We start from the raw sequence: 19449 nt of genomic DNA, 5'->3' as shown, positions 1-19449 counted from the left end.
AGCGCCCGCAGCGACGCCGCTACCATTGGCCCAAGGAGCAGGCGGGAAGCGGCGGTCACTACGGCAACAGCCAAGCGCGCGGCAGCAGGCAAGGGGCGGGGCTTGCCGCCGTCCCGCCGGTAAGGCGGTGGCCGAAAGGGGCCGAAAGTCCGCGCTAAGCGAAGCAGCTAGACCGGCAGCGGGGCTCCCAGGCGACACCAGGGACGCGGCCACCGCGGGAGGCGGCCGCGGGACCTCCGGCCTCCGAAATAAAGTCTGTCCGCTCTGGCTCTCACGTTTTATTTGCAGCGATGGGTTTTGCAGCCGTACAGAAGCGGAGCGAGCCCGCGGCGCAGGGCTTCGCGCCACCCTCCAGCCTGACCGGTTTGCCCTTCCTCTGCTCCGGGCAAACAGGCAACGAACCGCAGCCTCGCAGGCAGGAGCAACGCGGCAGCTAGGCTCAACACAAAGAAGCAAATCTTCCCCACCACCTATTAAATAACGATTTAATAATTAAAAAAAACCAAAAAAAACTCATCGACCTTTCTCTAGGTGCTTCATGCACATTACGCATAGCTCAGCCTCACAACACCCCTGTGAGGTAGGTTAGTGTTATCCCACCGTTGCAGACGGCAAACCGAGGCACAAGAGGTGAACGACTTGCACAGGATGACAGCGGCTCAGAGGGGGCACTGAAAACAAGACGTGGCCTTCCAGCTTCCCAGTCCCTGCTTCGAAGCGCTAGTGCCGTGGGGTCAAGAGGACAGCAGCAGTCCGGAGGCGAAGCCGTCAGATGAACGAGTGCTGCCAACTTGCCCAGTATTTATTTATTTATTTATTTATTTTTAAGGAAAAGAAAGGCTCTACTTGCGAGCAGAGACTCAAGAATCATTTCCACCTTCTGGGTTTACTTGCTGACGGGGGAATGAAAGCATTAACCAGATATGTAGTGATACCCAGGAGAGCTTAGCATCTTTATAGCACTTTTCATGCAGAGCTCTCAGATTGCTTTCAAGAACTGGGTCCTTCCCCCTTTTTTCCCAAATGGGGTACTGAGGCACAGAGAGGTTGCTAAAATAAAAAACAATCTTACCGCAATCCAGGCAGCGAGTCAAGTCAGCTGTAGGAAGAGAGAGCAGCTCTCCCAAGCCTATGCCTGTTCCCTGAACGCTGCCCACGCTGCTCCCCAAGAGGAAGGGGAGACAAGTACGCTAAGAACATGACTATTCCTTGGAGTAAATAAATGAAACAGGGAAGAATAAACAGAGATGGGATGAAGAAAAGGACATGCAAACAGATGCTAATTGCTGGGAACTGAGACACGCCAAGTTTGACTTGTCTGAAGCAGTGTCATCTCTTGGCATTGCCTCACAGGCAGCAGCTCCACGCCAGCCCCATGCCAGGCAGCTGCCCGGGCATCAGGGCAGGGACAGGCTCCAAAGAGCCCCAACTTTTCACAGTGGTGGTGGGTTTCTGCTGACATTTTCCAGGCAGCACAGGCTAGACAAATGATTCCACTGCTCCCCCCTGCCAGGATCAAGGTATATACTGTCCCGCCCCTGACCTGGCACCAGGGAAGGACAGGGAAGGATCCCAGGGGACTTTTCCTCCTGCATAGGCAGACAGGGCCCTCCTGTTGAGGAGTGCACACACAACGCTCACAGAAGCAAGAAGAGCAGCAGCTGTTGAGGAGTGCAGGATGGAAACCTCTCCACTGAGCACACTGAAGGTGCCACTTCCCGTGTCACATTTACCCAAGGGGCACACAGACTGGAAATAAACCACTTGGAGTATCTGCCTCCAGGGCTGCTTTGTCTCTCAGCTGTGCCACCAGAAGAGAGAAGCATGAGAGACTGGATCCTATCCAAGAGTCCTGGCCTATTCTAATAGTGCCCTCTCCACCCACTTCCAAGGGCATCCAGCCTGGATTTGCTCAGGGAGCAGCGCAACCCTCCTCCAGGTGGGCGTCTGCCCTGGGAAGGTGGCTGCTAGCAGGGAGGGAGGGGAGGCCAGGACTGCGTTGGAGCGTGCAGATCTCACCAGGGTGGTTCAGCGCCAAGGGAGAACCAGCAGGTTCTGGTGACAACCTGAATGGGGGAATGCAAGGCAGAGCCTTCTCCCCCACAACCCAGATTTCCTAAGGAGGCTAGGAGCTGGTTCGGCCCACTGTACACTCCTTGGGGTTTTAAAATCAACAAGCACAGCCACTTCTGTTTTCATATCAGCAGCATGTCGTGCTTCCAAGGTCATCAAGCCTTGGACAAACATTAACTCTGCCATCCCCAGCACATTCAGAAGAACAGCAGTCAAATGGCCAGCTTCAGGGCAGTTCAGGGATGGCTGCTAAAGGCTAAAAATGTCAGTGAAAGAAGGAAAGCAAGAGCATCTCCAGCCCTTGGACAGTTTGTCTTCTTGGATCTAAATTCTTTGGTGTAGGAGCTAGGCTCCCTTGGCAGAGCAGCTAGCACAGTGAGTAGCCAGTCCTGTCTCCTTGGCATGACTGCAGTGGTAACAAACCCAGCTGAAGTAAGTGTTAGAGAATATTGAACTGAAGCTGTCTAGAATTAATTGCTTAGCATAACTTGCTTAGCATTAGTAGCTAAATTTGCTGAAGCCTTAGGCCTCAGGCTGTGAACTTGCTGTGAACTTTTACTTAGATAAGTAAAAGGGGGCCCCAGAGCCGGTTCAAGCTGGAGGGATAAAGAAGTTACACGGACAGCAGGAGTAGCCAACCTTGAAGATAAGCAGCGGCCTGCCTAGAGACAATAAAGGGGCCCAAGGAAGAAGGGGAAGAACCGAGACCTAACTATTACTATTGGTCCAAACTATCGCTTAAGGGGTGGGGAATTTAGATTGTAAGGGTATAATTGCCCAGGGATTTCTTTGTTCGGGGTCCCTCTTTGGAGGCACCCAGCTCGAGCTGTAATTACCACACGTATGTCATTAAATTTTATTTTTCTTCAATCTGACTTCGAACTTCTGCCTCAGCAGGAACCTAGGGTCGGACCCTGTTATGGAGGCCGGCGAGCCTGATTTTTCCATAACATAAGAACCAGCGACCCTAGACCCCCATGATGGCACCGAGGGAACGAGATTACCGTGTTTCTGGAGAGGAGATTTAAGCATCAGTAGGCAGAACGATGTGTCTGAAGTCCCCCAAAGAAGCCTGCAGCTTTTCAACCTGGGTTCAGATCTACTGGAACAGGAAATGACTTAAAAAAGTGCTAATTTTGACTTTGAAAGTCAGAATTTATATTCTGCAGTGGGGACTCAACACTGCCTAGTAAGTCTCTGGTGAGATGTGTGTGTTTTTACGGAGCTAGAGCTCTGGTCTCTGCTCTGCTCCAGCCTCCCCGGACTGTGAGCCCCCAGCCCAGCCAGGAATGAGACCCAGGAAGAGGATGCCTGCATGCTCTCCAAGTGCTCTGACCACACACACACATAAAGGGTGCAGGAAGGCTCATCAGCATCACATGGCAGCAGCAGCAATGTCATGGGCCAGCATCACAGTATTAGCGATCATAAGGATTTCTGCCAGCATAGATACATTCAAGCAGCAAGCTCCTGACCAGGTTGTGAGGTTACAACAAGACCTATTTGGGCAACAGCTTCAGGGGTTGGCAACATGTGTTATCTGGACTTACTTTTTCATGTTAAATCAAAATTCACTAGGTAGCTGCTGCCTCCATCCCTTTCCTTCTCTACATGCAAGTGCACCCCTCACTCATCAGCATGGCCCCACTCAGTACCCGAGAACCATCTGGCCACTAAAGAGACCCAAAATAGAGCATATAACCCATTTTAAAGGTAGGATTGCTTAAGTCAATCTAAGTGTGGGCTGCCACATTCTTTCACACCACAGCTCCCAACTACATGCTCCTCCCCGCTTCCTTCACCAGCACTGGTGTTCATGGAACCAGGCAGTGAGCCAGCTGAGGGAGTCAAGCCAGCTACAAACTAATCCCTGGTTTTGTCAGCTAAATTAAGCGAGAGAGGCCCACAGGGCAGGGGAGATGCAAGGCAGTGGCGGGAGAGCACAGCCAGCAGGTCAGGAGGTGGCCAAGCAATGGAAGTGCAAGATTTGATCAGTTTAAGCCTCCCTGGAATTGCACCCTAACACCTGAGTTAGTGTTACCCTCCCACAGGGGCTAAATACAAAAATAAACCTGCCTTCAAGAGACACTTTCCACAGCCTTCCCCAAGACTCTTCAGGACAGAGGCAAGGAAGAGCCTGGACTTACGCTAGCAATCTGCAACGAGGACCTCGAACAGGGGCAGTCATGGTCCACGAGTTAAAAATCAAACAGGGACTGGAAACAAAAATCAAAGCAGCAATCCTAAGCATATGGTGCTCAGGTCTATCAGAGCAGAGCAGCCCCAACACACAGTGCATGTAATTTGCCCTCCACCAGGGAAAGAAATGAAAGGTTTCATAGCACCAAGTAATGCCACACAGTGGTTCAAGGCAGGGAGTAAGGAATCCCAGCTCCCATCAGAACTGCAGGGGCGATTTGACTGGAATGCGGCCAAGCACTGTGGTCACCATCCTCTGCCTCTGCACGTAAAGAAAGGAATACAACCCCTCCTGACTGCGAGCAATCAAGAGCAGAATCATGATAGCTCACTTGCAGCACAGAGTCCCATGCAGAACACCAAGATCAAGAGGGAGAGAAGCACCGTATATTGGATCATAAATGCTATAATCTGCAATGCCGGGGATCCCTTCAAGGTGACGTAACCCCAGGCACATATACAGATACCAACGGGTTAGGCCACCTTGCAGAAAAGTTCTCCCCTCCTAAGGGCTTTCAAGCAGCTGTCCCCAGGCACCAGTGCCTACACCAAACCTACTCCCGCAGAGTTAGGACAGCTATTCCAGACTCCCCTTTCCTGCTGACATGAGCCAATATGGGAATGGGTCAAATGCTTCATCACTACATCCTGCTGCAATTCAACTGTTCCCAATCAACAGCCAGCATCCCACAGGACAACCTCAGGAAGAGACCAGTAGCCCCGGCTGCTACAGCCCAGTCTGTGCAGATAGCCAACAGGTCAAGCCCACCCATGCAGAGGATCTCAGTCACAGACACAGTTCTCTCTGCTGTCACCCTTCCAACAAGCTGACCCTGTTTCAGACTGTATAAGACAGCCCTTGCCCCAAGAGGGCCCTTCAGCAGGGTTAAGAAAGACCAAGAAAATGGTAGTGAACATGGGTTACCACAGAGCAACCAACTGACTCCTCAGCTGGAGCAGAGCGGCTGCCACTGAGACCCCACGAATTAGTGTACACATGATCACGTGCACTTTGATTCGAGCGTGAAAACTAAGTGTGCAAGGAAGAGAGGAGAAGAGGTGGTGGCTGCAGGACCCCAGTGACAGGGCTGGGCTGTAGCCTTCCCTCTCCTCCCTTCCCTCCCCTCCCCAGCAGGTGCCCCTTCCAGTGGATCCCCGTCTCGGCACAGGCAAGGTAACATCCCAGGCAGTGTGCTGGCCGCTGAAGCCTACCAGCTGCACAGTGGGCAGAGTTGTCAGGAAAGTAGCAGCAAGGCCCCTGGCTGGCGCTTCTCCAGAGGAGCACTTCAGGACTCTTGCTTCTTGGCCTCCTGCAGCAGACTCCTCTGCTGTTAACAAATGCCCAGCAAGAGCTCTAACCCAACTGCTGAGAAACACGCTCCCCGCAGAGCATCGCAAAGAGCAGGGAACAGCTGGCAGCGGTCCCTTTGTGCAGTGCTGAGGCTGGGAACTGGGGATAATCCCTGACTGCTGTCAACAGGCACTCGTTGCTGGTGGCTCTAGGATCCCTCTAGGCCCCAGGAGGCAGGGAGACAACCACAGCCTTGGTCGATGAGCAGGTCAGGTTCCCCACATCTCCAACGCTACCTGAGCTGAAGCTGGCTGAACCAGGTGCTGACAGCACAGTCCACACGCATCACTAGGGAGATCCCCAGCAGGAGGCAGATGCTGCTCACCACGAAGCCCAGCGCTTCAAAGAGGAACCTGTGGGCACAACAGACACAGTGAGGTATCACAGCCAGCATTCCTGCAAGGACAAGCTGTTACCCTCACTCCCAGCAGACTGAGTTTCCTGACAGCAAGAGGCTGGTAGCATCCCAGATCCTAAAACCTGGTTACATTCACCCTCCAGCAATGGATGCTACCTGCAGCCTGGAAGCCAAGCAGGCCTCAAGTTCCTTGGTGGTCTAGAGACCATTTAGGAAGAAACCTAGGAGGGATTTGGAAACTTTTAGACACCAAGGACTTCCCATGCTCCTACTAGCCCAGGCCCACTACCATCTCATTTCTGGTCTGGTAGCTCTACATTTGACTTCCTGCCTTGAATATTCTCCCACTCACTGCCCCTGCCTGGCAGGACTATTCTGGCCAGTCTGGGGATCCCATGGCACTATGGCTATTCCCACTCGGACAGCTTACCAGGTGCATGGTAGGCTCTGCATGTCCTCAGAAACCAAGATTAGGAGAAATTTCTATGCTGCAGTTCAAGACCAGCTTCTCGACTAGAAACTGGAATTAATTCAGGACAGTCCTACAGCCTCTGCTAAGTAGGAAGTCATACAAGAATGATCATGCTCCTCCGGCCTTATTGTCTAGGCACACTAATTGAGAGCTTGGGAATAAGAGCTCTAATCCAGCATCAGAGCAACTCCTGGGACTTACTTTGGGGCAAAGACCTTCCAGACCATGAGGTGCCTCCTGAGGATCATAGTTGCACAAACACAGGCCAGAAGCTGCAGGGGAGACGAGGAAAAACAAGTTACAAATGACTCTGGAGAGACCTCCTGGGCAATGGATGCACATCTGAAACTGGTACTAAGCTGTGTACACCTGAGGGGCTAGTGAAGTGCACATCAGAAATACGCATCCCAGAGAGGATTCTCTTCCACTGTGACCTCAAATCAGGAAAGAAACAGTCTGTGGTACATACAGGCCCTCCAAGGAAAGGGCCAGTACTGGACAGCACAGGGGAGGGCTCACACCGTGGCTAAGCCAACCTAACAGTTCACTGAGAGGGGCATCGCTTGCCCCTTCCTTTGCACTGGTTATGGTCTGACCACACAGAGAGCTGATTTGATGGGCTAAACCCCAGAAAGCTACTCACTTCTTGCATGGGGTAAGTTTTCTGCTGTTTAGCTCCCCACATCACCACGACATGGGATTAGATGAGAACAAGAGCCAGTGCAAATGGATATACATTGTAAGGAAGAGAGGAAGCAGGATTACAACCCTGCAGCTTCTGAACAGATGCTCCCACTCTGCAAAGATGGATATGAAAAGCAGCCTAATCTGTACTGCTGCTTCCATGCTGGAGCCTTTCCCAAAGCAAAGAGCAAAGGCACTGCTGAGAAGAGGACCTGGGCAGCTGACCTTCCACCTGCACCCAGACATATCAGCCCTGGGCCCGTCCCTGCTCTGGCTGACCCCCTCCTCATGTCAAGGTGCCCTGGGGCTCTGACAACACACAGTTTTCCTCTTGGACAGCCTTCCCCACAGCCATCCACCTCTGCCCCTACCTGCATCCCGAGGATGAAGAGGTACTTCAGCCCCAGCTGCAGCAGAGCAGCAGAGAACCTCTCCGGGGACTCTCGCAGCCTCATCTCCATCATGTGCTCCTCTTCTTCCTGCAGCTCTTCCTGGGCGTCCTTCTTGGGCTTCCTCCTCTGTGAGCTGGGTGTCTCACACACAAAGGGCCAAAGCAGGAGCAGAGGGCAGCTGACTACCTCGAGGACAAAGGCACAGGAAGTTACTGGGAGCCCAGAAGTGAGGAGCAGCCCAGGCTCTGCCATCGCGCCCTGGGCGCACAGGAAGTATATACCCCAGCTCCAGTTTGCTTGTCAGGCACAACTTCATGGAGCCTGCAGGCCATGGGCAGCTCTGTGGCCCCAGAAGGAGACAGCAAAGACACTGCTGTTCAGCTGGTGCTAGAGCCTCCATCACCTTGTGTGAAACCTGCAGGCCTCCAGACAAGACAAAGCAGGGAGCTGTGCCTGCTCAGGCTTAGCGGCCCAGGAAGAAATTGATTTACCTGCAAAGAGGATATGGGAGGCAAAGGTGTTGGCGCCCACCAGGACAGCAGGCAGGAGGTTTGTGCTGTGGTCGAGGTGGAAGCCCACAAAGGCTGCGTTCCAATGGATGGCTGGGAAGATGGGCTGGTGGCCTGTGGAATAGAAGAACTGGGAAGCAGCAAGGAGCCAGGAGATGACAGCATGCCAGGGCACTGAAAAAGGCTCTAAGAGACAGAGAGAGAGAGAAAGATCAGCATTGAGGAACCAGAGAGATCCACAGTCCAAAAAAGCATACTGTGTTTCCTTTCAGGTTCCCTTCCCCCAGTCTCTCTTCTGAGAGACAGAAACTAGTCAGGCTCCCAGCACAGGGAATGGCAAGTGGGCAGGCATCCCCTCCACCCTCTGCCCTGCTCCCGGGCCTCTGCCAGCAGCGATGGGGTTTCGTGGCTGCTCACACCCTGGGGAGCAGGGATGGGTGAAGAAGAAATCCCTTCCCTGACACAAGGGACTCCTCCTCCTCCTCCCTTGCTGCATCCCTGCTGCGTGCGCATCTTCAGGGGATTTAAGCAGCTCTTGTAAACACAGGAGTGAAGATCAGTGCATCCCCATTCCTTGGGAGCAGAGAGTGGGCCCTGCCTCTCCCAGCGGAAAAAAGAAGAGGCCACTGAAGACAAAGCCCAGGCCACAGCCTAACGCACATCCAGAGGATGCTTTGCTGAGCCCCAACTCACCAGCATCTCCAGCAAGGCTTCTGGCACGGGTGTGGATGTGCAGCAGCACAAAGGCCTCCAGGAAGAGGAGCAGGAAGGCAAGACTCAGCCGCTCACTGTGCAGAAGCAGCAAGAGGAAGCCCAGCAGGGTAAGTGCTATGACCAGGGCCGCTGAGTACACACTGCCCAGCCCGTAGGCTGCAACTGTGGCCTTGCAGCTGCCCCGCTCCAGGCGGCTCTTCAGAGACTCCTGCATCCTCCTGTAGATCTGAGGGATGACGTGGAGGAAGTCGACTTCAGAGCTGGGAACCCCTAGGTAGGGGGTGACGATGGGTCCTGCCGACTCCCGTGTGTCCTTTGCAAACACTGTCATGGGATTGCACAGCAAGAGCAGCAGCCCCACGGACACCAGCCCATAGACAGCCCATGGAAAGGCAACAAGTGCCACCTGCACCAGCTCCTGCAGCTTGCCGAGCGAGTCCTCAGCGCTGGAGGCAACGGCCCAGTAGCAGGCAATGCAGATGACAACCAGTGGGAAACCCCAGCGCACAAAGAGCACGAGGGGGTCTGAGCTGTTCAGATTGCCATAGTGCCGCAGCCAGCATCGCACTACAAAGACCAGCCCGACAAGCGAGGCCACGCACAGGAGGTAGAAGAGGTTCTTGGCCCGTGTGTTCCTCAGGCTGGCAAGGGGGGCAATGAAAAGAGAGGGCCGGCACTGGGGGATTTCCTCACGGCACTGGTGGAAAAAAATGGAAAGGCGCAAGCAGACCAGAAGCACGGCCACGAGGTACAGCAGGTACCAACTCTCTTTACGGTAAGAGGAAAAGCCGAGAAGCTGCTGCTTGGGGCCTTCTGGCACAGTCAAGCGGCCATCCCAATGGAGTTTCCCTACCAGCAACACCACCAGTGAGGCCAGCAGGAACGGGGCAACCCGGGCCTCAGCCACCACAAAGCTATCGGAGAACATGGCTCCACAGCGGAAGAGGAGAATGCCCATGGGGAAGGCCAGCCCCAGCCATGCTCGTAGCCGCTGCCTCAGGCCAATGGCAGCCAAGGGCGGCTGGCTGCTTGCCACACGGGCTCGCTTGGGCTGTCGACCCCACCAGCGCCAGAAGAAGGCCACCTGAGAAACTGCGGCTGCCCATGATGACACCAGGAGGAGATCCAGCCCCTCCTGGATGAACGTACAGGCCAGCCCGAGCAGAACAGCCACCACCAGGCCCCAAAGCAGTGGGTACAGGAGGCAGCTGCGATAGAAAGAGTCTGACGCTGTGGCCAGCTCCGAGGTCACATAGCAGAGCAAGCAGGAAGCGGCGATGAGGGTGCAGCCTGCCACCATACGCAGAGGGTGGAAGCGAGCCCAGGTCTGGGTGCACACAGCCCGTGCCTCCCGCAGGTAGAGCTGGAAGCGACTGATCAGGTTTCCCAGCCTGGACTCCAGCTCCGGAAACACCAGCACTGCCTCTTGCATTTGGGCCAAGAGCTGAACGTGCTCCTCCACAGCGGTGGAGAAGATCTCCTGCAGGTGCTGGAGCTGCTCTGCTGGCAGGTCCTGAGCCACCAGCGAGTAGGAGTGCAGGAATCGGTCCACCTATAGGAGAGGGGACACAGGGTCAGACAGCAGCATTGGGACCACTGGGAAAGTAATTTCACTGCTATCTTCCCTACACAGCCCTTCAGAATGGAAACAGCCCTGATCTGCCAACCCCTGCTGGGGTAGACCTATCCTTGGCAGTATCGCCTGGGGCTGGGCACCCAAATACAACGTGCGACCAGCAGGAAACAGTCATTTGGCTAAAGTAACACACCTCTAAAGTGACATATCCATCCTGACAAATACATCCACACCTCTCAGTTACCCAGTTCTTAGCTTGCTAGGTGCACTTCTGTTAATGGTATACATTGCTAAGGGGTTTTTTTATGAAGAGTCTTGGGTAACAATAAGGCAAATGTCCCTAAGAAGTTCAAGCCATTACTAGCTGTTAATGTGAATGCACTGTCAGCTTTTCCCTTATTTTTCTGAGGACAGGCAGCAAATTAAACAGCTTCTAGCTGATCAAGGCAAACTGTTCCTTGTTTTTGAATATGGGTACATTAACCCACTGTCCCATAAGCTGAGGAAAGCTCATTCTGCCTCCACTTCAAGCCAGCAGGAACAGAGCCAGCTATGATCCCAAAGTTGTAGGGGGCACTAGCAGGGAACAGCACCCGCACAAACATCCAGCAATGTATATCAGCACAAACCCAGAACTGCACTGATACATTCACGTGGCTTCCAGTCACCTCAGAGCACAGGCAGAATCAGCCTGCCCCTGCCCACAACGGCAAACACACCCACTAGCTTTCTCCCAGGCTTGCACGAGCTCCCTGGTATGCCTTGTTCAAAACCAATGTGATCAAGCCAGAAACCTCCTCAGACGACTAAATGCAAACATTCAAATACGCAGGACTGGATAATGTTAACTCCTAACAGATGATGATCAACATTCGTGGTGACTAATGGACAGGAAAGTACACTATCATCCTTAAATGACAAAGCACCCTTCTTCTCTATAAATACACAGCAGAGATGCTGAACACTCCTGCCTTCCCACTAGCAATCATACGGTCTCCAGCTCTTCACCGACTTGCACCAACAGTGTCCAACCTACACATCACGGGTTGTATCCAGGCTACTGGACCCAAAATAGGGCCTACGCTGGTTTGGCTTCTTCCTTGAAAAGCCCACAGGTACACCAGACAGCTGACTGGGGGCTGGAGGAGTTATTTTGGGGCCAGGAGCATGCTTCTAGCAATCCAGGGGTCTCTCAAAGGCAAGTAGGGTCTTACCTGAGAAACAGGCTGTGTAACACAATATATGTGCAGCAAATCTGCTCCTGTGACAAGCCAGGAGTTGCACCAGACAGCTCTCCATAAAAACATGCAGACCTGCCCTGGCACTTGACCTTGTTCCATTGCTTGGGCTTCTTTTATGCCTGGTATATTCTCAATTGCTCAAAATCTTGGCCCTGCCATCCAACCAGCAATCATTCAACTGTGGGGGTTCTGTATTTTGCAGTACTTGGTGTAAACTGATCCTTCTCTATCATCTCAATTTATTCTCTCTTATTACATGGTGTTTGTTTTATTTAATCCTTCATTGCTGTTTTCCTTTTGTCACTGAATTAGAATAGTTTGTTTTGTTTTGTTTTTTAGGTAAAACCATTTCTCCTCCAAAATTGAAGAAGCATCAAAACATCCATTGTACTCTTGAATCTCCATTAATGAAACTTGCCCCTAGTCTTCCTCAGCTTTGAGGAACCAGCCTTCCCAAATAACCAAATTCACCTCTGACCATCTGGGACCAACCCTTATCCAAAAAGGCACACCAGCTTCCAGGCCAGTGATTTCCTAAACCACAGCTCATCACCAAGTACTAAACTGGATCTCCCATATCTCTTTTGGAAAACAATGCTGCCTTCTGCTGGAGCAAACCCCACAAGGAGGTAACTCTTCGAATTAAGTTCCCCACAAAGATAACTGTCCCACCCCCACCAAACAGAAGAGGTGTGCACTTAAAAAGCAACTCCTCTTGCCCTCTAGTTCAATATGGAGGCCTGCAGTAGGTACTGCCTAGTATTGCCATCAATCAGTGTCAAAGAGCTTGTCTGAGAGCTCCTATGTGAGGAACAGTAGGCAGCGAATTCCCAAAACAGCCAGGACCCCATGGCTCAGCTCTTAGTGCTACCGCATGACTGTCAGCAGATCTCGCCCTTCTGTTGCCCACCCACACAACAGGAAAACAGCTAAGCAGATCCCGGCCATACCTGCTTGGCATTGACGTGATAGACCGAAAGCTGCTGCAAGGCTGCAGACAGAGCGTCGCCGTCCCCGGGGAACAGCTCAGCCATCACCTCCCCGATGTTACTGTAGGGGATGGGCACACCCAGCAGCAAGGCCACAGTGGGCACCAGGTTCACCTGGGGAACGGCCTCGGGCTCCTGGAGAGACAGGGAGGAATCGGGAACTTGGAAAGAGCTCAGAAGCGTGGCTTTTCACTCAGGCCAGAGGGCGAGGGCAAGCGGCTGGGCACACACATGGGGCACCAAACCCCTGCTCTGCCAGGCCCTCCACTAGCCTGGATCTGGCAGGATGCCCTGCCGCTGGCACTGCCCCATAAAAGGCCCAGTGGTGGGGAAGGCAGCCCTGTTCAGAGGAGACACCAGGGAAGCCAGGAAGGGGCAAAAATACAGGGGAAACCACAGGCACAGCTCACTCCTCCCCGAGTGCCCTGCAAGGGGAGGATGCCTTCTGGGGACTGTGGGTCCCCTGGGTCTCACTGACCCAGGCTGTCTGGAAGCTCACCTGACCCTGCTTTAGCACAGCTGAAGGGTCTGAACATTAGGCCCAAACACTGGCCCCATGTACAGGTCACTCACCTGCCCCCTAATGTTGAAGGTAAAGCCCCATCCCCATCTCAATCCCTTCCTGGAGGCCTGAGGGGAGCTGTCTGCCCCGTCACTCACTCGGCTCTGCAGCAAGCCAAGTGGTGAAGATTTACTAAAGTGAAATGGCCCAACAGAAACTGCATCTACCCCACCTGCAGACTGTTTTTGCAATCAGATTTTTTCCTAATAAATAAGTTGGATTTTGTTTGACACAAACTGATACTAATCACATTCCTGTCTTTCAAACTTATACTATCTGCATCCTGTGTCAGACTTTCCCCCATTCTCTCTGGAAGGGTGACAGACTCCCTGATCCTCTCAATCTGAACAATCCTGATGGAACCATTATTCTCTGTAACCCCAGGATGCAGTTTTCTATCTGGAGGTCACCTCAGACAGTGACCTAAAATCCCCTAAGGATCAACATCCTCTCACCTCAGGAGGGCCAGTGCCAAATAGGGGTGTTTTGCTGTACACAAACAGTGCTGCATTCACTTCTTTCTCGCTGTCCCCACCATGGTCTCCAGTCTCCGTCATGCCATGGTCCCCAGCCACCAGAAGCAGGGTGTCATTTCCAAGATGATCTACCAAGGACCTGTCACCAGGATAAGGAAGGTCAATCCCAGCCCTCTGCCCATGTTGCACAGGTGGGAGAGGACATTATCTCCACCAAGCCTGCGTGCACCATGGAGGTGAAGTCTACACAAAGAGCTGAGCAAAATTAAGTGCTGATGCAGAGCCGTAACAACTGAACCAGGAATCAACCCTTTTTCCCACTCAAACTGACAAAAGCCCTTGTGGATGCAGCTAGCAAGAAAGAACGCCCGGGTCCCAGGGCAACATATGTTTCAGAAACAAACTGAAAAGCCAGAGCCCTGACACAGAGCAGATTGTTCTTGCCCAAATCCCCTACAAATTGTAGTTATTATTTGCCATTTGGGGAGCTATACAAAATGCAATTCAGAAGGGATGTCCCAAGCAGGAACAAGTTTCAGGCCGATCTTATTTGGGATTTGCCACTCCTCCATGAACATACGTGCACTGACGCTGCCCTGTGGCACAGCTGGGGTTCCAGCTGGTGCTGGTCAGAGCCATTCTCTGTGGTAACCAGCAGAGTAAGAGCGTTCTCTGTTGCCCTCTATGTCTGTAAATGCTTTGGGAAAACCCCACCAGTCTGGGTGAAGGAAGAGGCAAGCTGGTAAACCCCCACAGCCACACCAATCACCTGAGCATCTCATTCATCTGGGTGAGCTTCTTAGCCATTTCAGGATGGACAGGTCCATGTTTGTGCCCACAGTGGTCCACACCGAGGAAGTGAGCAATCAGCAAGTCCCATTCACCACCATCCACTGCAGAACAAGAGGAGCCTTATCAGACGCTAGCTTGGGATTTGGACACATGCCCTACTGCTGGCTCCCCCTGCCAGAGCTTTCTGGTTGCCTCTGGAAACTGCCTTTTCTTCCCCTCATGCCCTTGTCAATCCCAGCTGTCAAGCAGGCCAGTGCAGGTCTGCAATGGAGGCACCCTAGTGGTCTGTAGGTGCCCTGGTGCGATGCCGTGGGGAGCTGGACACCCAGCAAGCAAGCCAATATCCATGTTTTTCATTCGCCACCCCTCAGGAGAGGAATGCCCCAATGTTACCCAAGTTGCCTTGAAATACCTTTAACTCAGAATGACATAAACTGAGCTAAATCAAGGAGAGGCTCAAGAAAAGGAGAACGCAGAACCCCAGCCCTTTCCCAGAGATATTTCAGGTCAGACTCATCAACATGCTCAACACACCCTCTGTGTCCCACCCAAGACAAGGGCCTGGTGCACCAAGGCTGTCCACAGCTATAAAATTACTCCTGGCCCTTCCTGTCTGCTCCAGGATCTCAATACATGAGAACTGACATATCTGCAGTTAAATGACTAATTGCAGCTCTCCCACAAGGCGGAACCCACCTTCCTCATGAAAGACCATCGCAATCTTCATTTACTTAGATTTATATACAGATTAAACAAGGTGCGTTCCCCTCAGTCCTGTCACACTGCACCCTCTCCCCAAGATTGGGAGCCACAAATATCCTGCTGAGAGCAGTGCTGTGCCCCGGCCTCCCACTCCAGTCGCTGCTCCAGGTGAATATTTCCTAGAACACTGTGGGCCTGCCCAGGTAGCCACGGATCAAATTGTCCCTTCAGTGTTAAGCTTGAAGAAAGAGATGCCCTTTCTGCTCCATCCTAGCAGTGTATTTCTAGGACAGCTACAGAAGTCTAAACTGTGGACGAGTCCCAGCAAGCTGTACCCTCTCCCGAATGGAGGAAAGGCATTTAGAGAAATGGTTTGTCACCCTCAAAAGCTGGCTTATCTGTGGAAATCCAGTTAGAGCACTGTAGTCCATGGGCTACAGCCACAAGCAGGTGTGACTGCCCACTGCCATTACAGGGAAAAAAAAAAAAAAACACTCTTCAGTTCTACCCCAAACTTGCACTAGGACCCCAGCATAACATAAAGGTTCAGCTGGCCCCTGGGGAAGAGTTACTTACCGGTTGGATAGAGATGCTGCAGGATCCCATCATCCACAGTATGAAGATCCTTCACATTAAAAGAAGGGAAGAAATAAGAGCGGAAAAACTTCTTGGGGAAGAGTCCTTCCCAAGTGTCATCTCCCATGAAGACCACTTTCCTTCCTGGGGAAGCAAGAAAAGAATTAATCAGAGCAAGGAGCCCACCAGAGTTATGCTCTTATTCACACTAGTGCAAGGAGTCTAGGCAGAGCCAAGACAGGGTCTGGAGCACTGGCTGTTCTCCAACCCACACTTGAAGTGACCAAAAATTAAAATCTCCAGCTGATTGTTAACAAATCTGAATGCAGGGAATAGTCAGCCCTGTTCCTAAGCCTACAAGTGCCCCCAGCACCAAATCCAACAGCGCAACCTCGTCACCTATCATTAAGCTCCGACATGTTCCCTCAGCAGAGAGACCCATGGATTGAACAGGCCAAAAAGCTACTTATTTGTATCACTGAAGCACTTAGGAAGGCACAGTGCATGAAAGAACCCCTCTGCCCCCACCAAAGGCCTCGCAATCACACTGTAAAATACTAGTCAAAAGATGGCTACAGACAGACGGTGGCTGAGCAGGAGCCTTGAGTCCTAAGCTCAAATTTTAAACACAACAGTGGTGGTTTTTCAAATGCAGAGAAGAGAAGGCAAAAGCACGGATGTTTCCAATTGTCCTTGCTCCACCTCCCCTATCTATTGCCAGCCACCCCCTCTGGCCTTTCAGAGAGTCTCCCCAGTCTAGGAGCAGGAACCGTTTCCTCCGCAGCTGCTGCTACAGTGCAGGGTTTCCTTCTAGCGTTTTTCACCACTGATGATTTACTGCATTTGCCCACCTTACCCTCACACATGGGGAGCTGACAACTCAGTAGTGTCACCCCATCCTAGGTGCTACTGGTATTTGTGCCAGCTGGAGCCCTGGAAGGGAATCTCTCTGGGTAACACAGGACTGCATCCTGTCACCTTCTCTCTACTCCATCATCCCACCCTGACAAGATGCTTTTTAAAGCTGCACTCTCTAAACATATGCATGCAGCACCAAATTACATAGGAAATGAGATGAGGTAGTCGCCTAACAGCCGCAGGCAGCTGGCTGGGCAGGCCTGCTGCCTGCGCGACACCTCCCCAGCGTACCTGGCACTGGCTCCTCCCCCCCGTGCATCTCACCTGAATGCAAACAAGACTGACTGGCAATGCCCTTGGCTTCCTAGAGCCTTTCCTGGTGGTGACCTTGCGACAGTCACCATTAGTACAGCCATTATTACCTGTTTTCTCACCATCTTTGAAGAAATTCTACCCAAGGTCCCAGCTGCCTCTCGCCCCCAGCACAAGGTAGAGAAACCCTGCCTGTGTGACCACACTGAGACCCCTGTGGTGTTCAGCCACGGACCCCTGAGCGAAAATAATTACTGGAAAGGACGGAGCTGTTGCAAATATTCCCCTTCCTAGAGAAAGGGAAAAATAAAGGTCCCACACGAACGCTGGCCTGTGCTTTACGCATGGCCTCTCCCAGCTGGACGCCACCCCCAGCGCACATACCGTTCTGCACCAGCTGGGCCAGCAGATTGTCCTCCTGGATTGCATAGGTGGCAAAGTTGCTGCCCACGTCGATGAAGGTGGGCAAGGAGCCGGTGGTGAGGCCCTTGATGCGCTGCATGGTAGCAGTGGGGGGATCGGCTCGGAAGCGGTAGAGGCGGGCATGGCGGGGCTGGGAGGTGGCTAGGTGGTGCAGGAAACTCAGCTTGTTCTCGTATGGCAGCGGGCTCACATTGGCTGGGTTGAACCAGGCAAACTCGAACCGGAGGGCATCGATGATGACCAGCACGGCCTTCGAAAAGCGCTGGGGCATCCAGCAGGAGCCCGGCGGGAGGCTCTGCCTGTCCCAAGGGGGTGGTGTGAGCGGGTCTGAGCAAGAACTGCTGTGGGCAAGCTCGATCCGGGTGAGCAGGAAGCCGCTCATGAAGAGCCCGATACCGGCAAAGAAGAGAAAGCAAACCCAGGCCAGGAAGAGCAGCACCGGCCACCGCTGCATCCTGCAGGGAAAGACAAGTAAATTCAGCTCCCTGCGATCTACTTGGGCCAGCTACCCCCCACCAGCCCCTGACAGCACCTGGTCACCCCCCCATCCCTGTACAGTCCTGCACCGCAACACCCCTCACGTCCTGCTGCACCCTGATACTCCTCAGAGCCCCCCAGCCGTCATGCTGAGCCCCAGCCTCCACCCAGCACCCTGACACCCCTCCTGCCCCCACAGCACCCACCAGCCTCCACACAGCATCCCGACACCCCTCCCGCTCCCACAGCACCCACCAGCCTCCACCCGGCACCCCAACACCCCTCCCGCTCCCACAGTACCCACCAGCCTCCACACAGCACCCCGACACCCCTCCCGCTCCCACAGCACCCACCAGCCTCCAGCCTCCACACAGCACCCCGACACCCCTCTCACCCCCACAGCACCCACCAGCCTCCACACAGCACCCTGACACCCCTCCCGCTCCCACAGCACCCACCAGCCTCCACCCGGCACCCCAACACCCCTCCCGCTCCCACAGCACCCACCAGCCTCCAGCCTCCACACAGCACCCCGACACCCCTCTCACCCCCACAGCACCCACCAGCCTCCACACAGCATCCCGACACCCCTCCCGCTCCCACAGCACCCACCAGCCTCCACCCGGCACCCCAACACCCCTCCCGCTCCCACAGCACCCACCAGCCTCCACCCGGCACCCCAACACCCCTCCCGCTCCCACAGCACCCACCAGCCTCCAGCCTCCACACAGCACCCCGACACCCCTCCCGCTCCCACAGCACCCACCAGCCTCCAGCCTCCACACAGCACCCCGACACCCCTCCCGCCCCCACAGCACCCACCAGCCTCCAGCCTCCACACAGCACCCCGACACCCCTCTCACCCCCACAGCACCCACCAGCCTCCACCCAGCACCCTGACACCCCTCCCGCTCCCACAGCACCCACCAGTCTCCACACAGCACCCCGACACCCCTCCCGCCCCCACAGCGCCCACCAGCCTCCACCCTGACACACCTCCCGCCCCCCAGGGCCCCAGACACCACCCGGCACCCCGACACCCCTCCCCCCCCAGGCCCCTGGCGCCCCCCAACCCCCCTTGTCCGGCCCAGCCCCCCCCGGGCACCCGACACGGCTCCCGCCCCACAGCCCCCCCCCCGTCGCCACCGCCCCCCGCGCCCCTTTCGGCCCCCGGCCCCTCTCGCCCCCTCCCGGCGCCCTCAGCGCCCGCCGCCCGCGCTACCTGCGGCCGCCGCGGCCCGGCGCGAGCCGCCCCCCCCCCCCCCGGAAGCGCCGCACGCAGCCGCGGCCCAAGAGCGGCGGCGGCGGCGCGGCGGGGCCTCGGGGCGGCGGCAGCGCCCCCTGGCGGCCGGGCGGCGCAGCACGGCCAGGCCCCGGCTCAGCCGAGAGGTTATTAGCGGGGTGCGCCCAGCCCCGACACCCCCGGGCCCAGGAGAGCGGGGGGAGACGCTAGACCAAAGCCCGAACCGGGCGAAAGCCACTGGGAGAACAGAGAGGCTGTTGGGACGTCGGGCTTCTCCCTTACTCCACCCGCCCCTCAACCCGCCTGCTAAGAAAAACGAGAAACGCTCAATGGGAGCCTCTCCTCCCGGCCCCGCGCACGCCTGCCGCGGGCTGGGGAAACGCTGTGAGCCTCCCCTCCGGGGCCCTGCTGCTGCCAGGGCCGTGCTGCGCTGTCCCCTCTCCGTACGGGCTGAGCTGCACCGTCACTCA

General features: G+C 54.7%; 1 protein-coding gene across 6 annotated transcripts; it reads right to left on the bottom strand.

Moving 5' to 3' along the window:
• Positions 1 to 48: 48 nt before the first annotated feature.
• PIGO (phosphatidylinositol glycan anchor biosynthesis class O) lies at positions 49 to 18981 on the bottom strand. Of its 6 annotated transcripts, none has more exons than XM_067316275.1 (12): positions 18959 to 18981; positions 17221 to 17714; positions 15667 to 15810; positions 14366 to 14489; positions 13576 to 13735; positions 12520 to 12693; positions 8732 to 10304; positions 8021 to 8224; positions 7509 to 7711; positions 6655 to 6725; positions 5860 to 5976; positions 49 to 470 (listed from the first exon to the last, which is right to left on the bottom strand). In XM_067316275.1, exons 2-12 carry the CDS (start codon positions 17711 to 17713, stop codon positions 440 to 442), a joined length of 3294 nt encoding a protein of 1097 aa, XP_067172376.1. In that variant the 5' UTR covers position 17714; positions 18959 to 18981; the 3' UTR covers positions 49 to 439. The 6 variants fall into 6 exon arrangements, 4 of the variants coding, with proteins under 4 accessions (XP_067172376.1, XP_067172374.1, XP_067172375.1 ...); XM_067316273.1 differs by lacking the exon at positions 49 to 470 and adding an exon at positions 472 to 3172; XM_067316274.1 differs by lacking the exon at positions 49 to 470 and adding an exon at positions 3084 to 4289.
• Positions 18982 to 19449: the final 468 nt, after the last annotated feature.

Source organism: Apteryx mantelli, chromosome Z (genome assembly GCF_036417845.1).
Source record: "Apteryx mantelli isolate bAptMan1 chromosome Z, bAptMan1.hap1, whole genome shotgun sequence".
Classification (NCBI taxonomy): domain Eukaryota; kingdom Metazoa; phylum Chordata; class Aves; order Apterygiformes; family Apterygidae; genus Apteryx; species Apteryx mantelli.
This window is presented reverse-complemented; position numbering and strand designations above follow the sequence as displayed.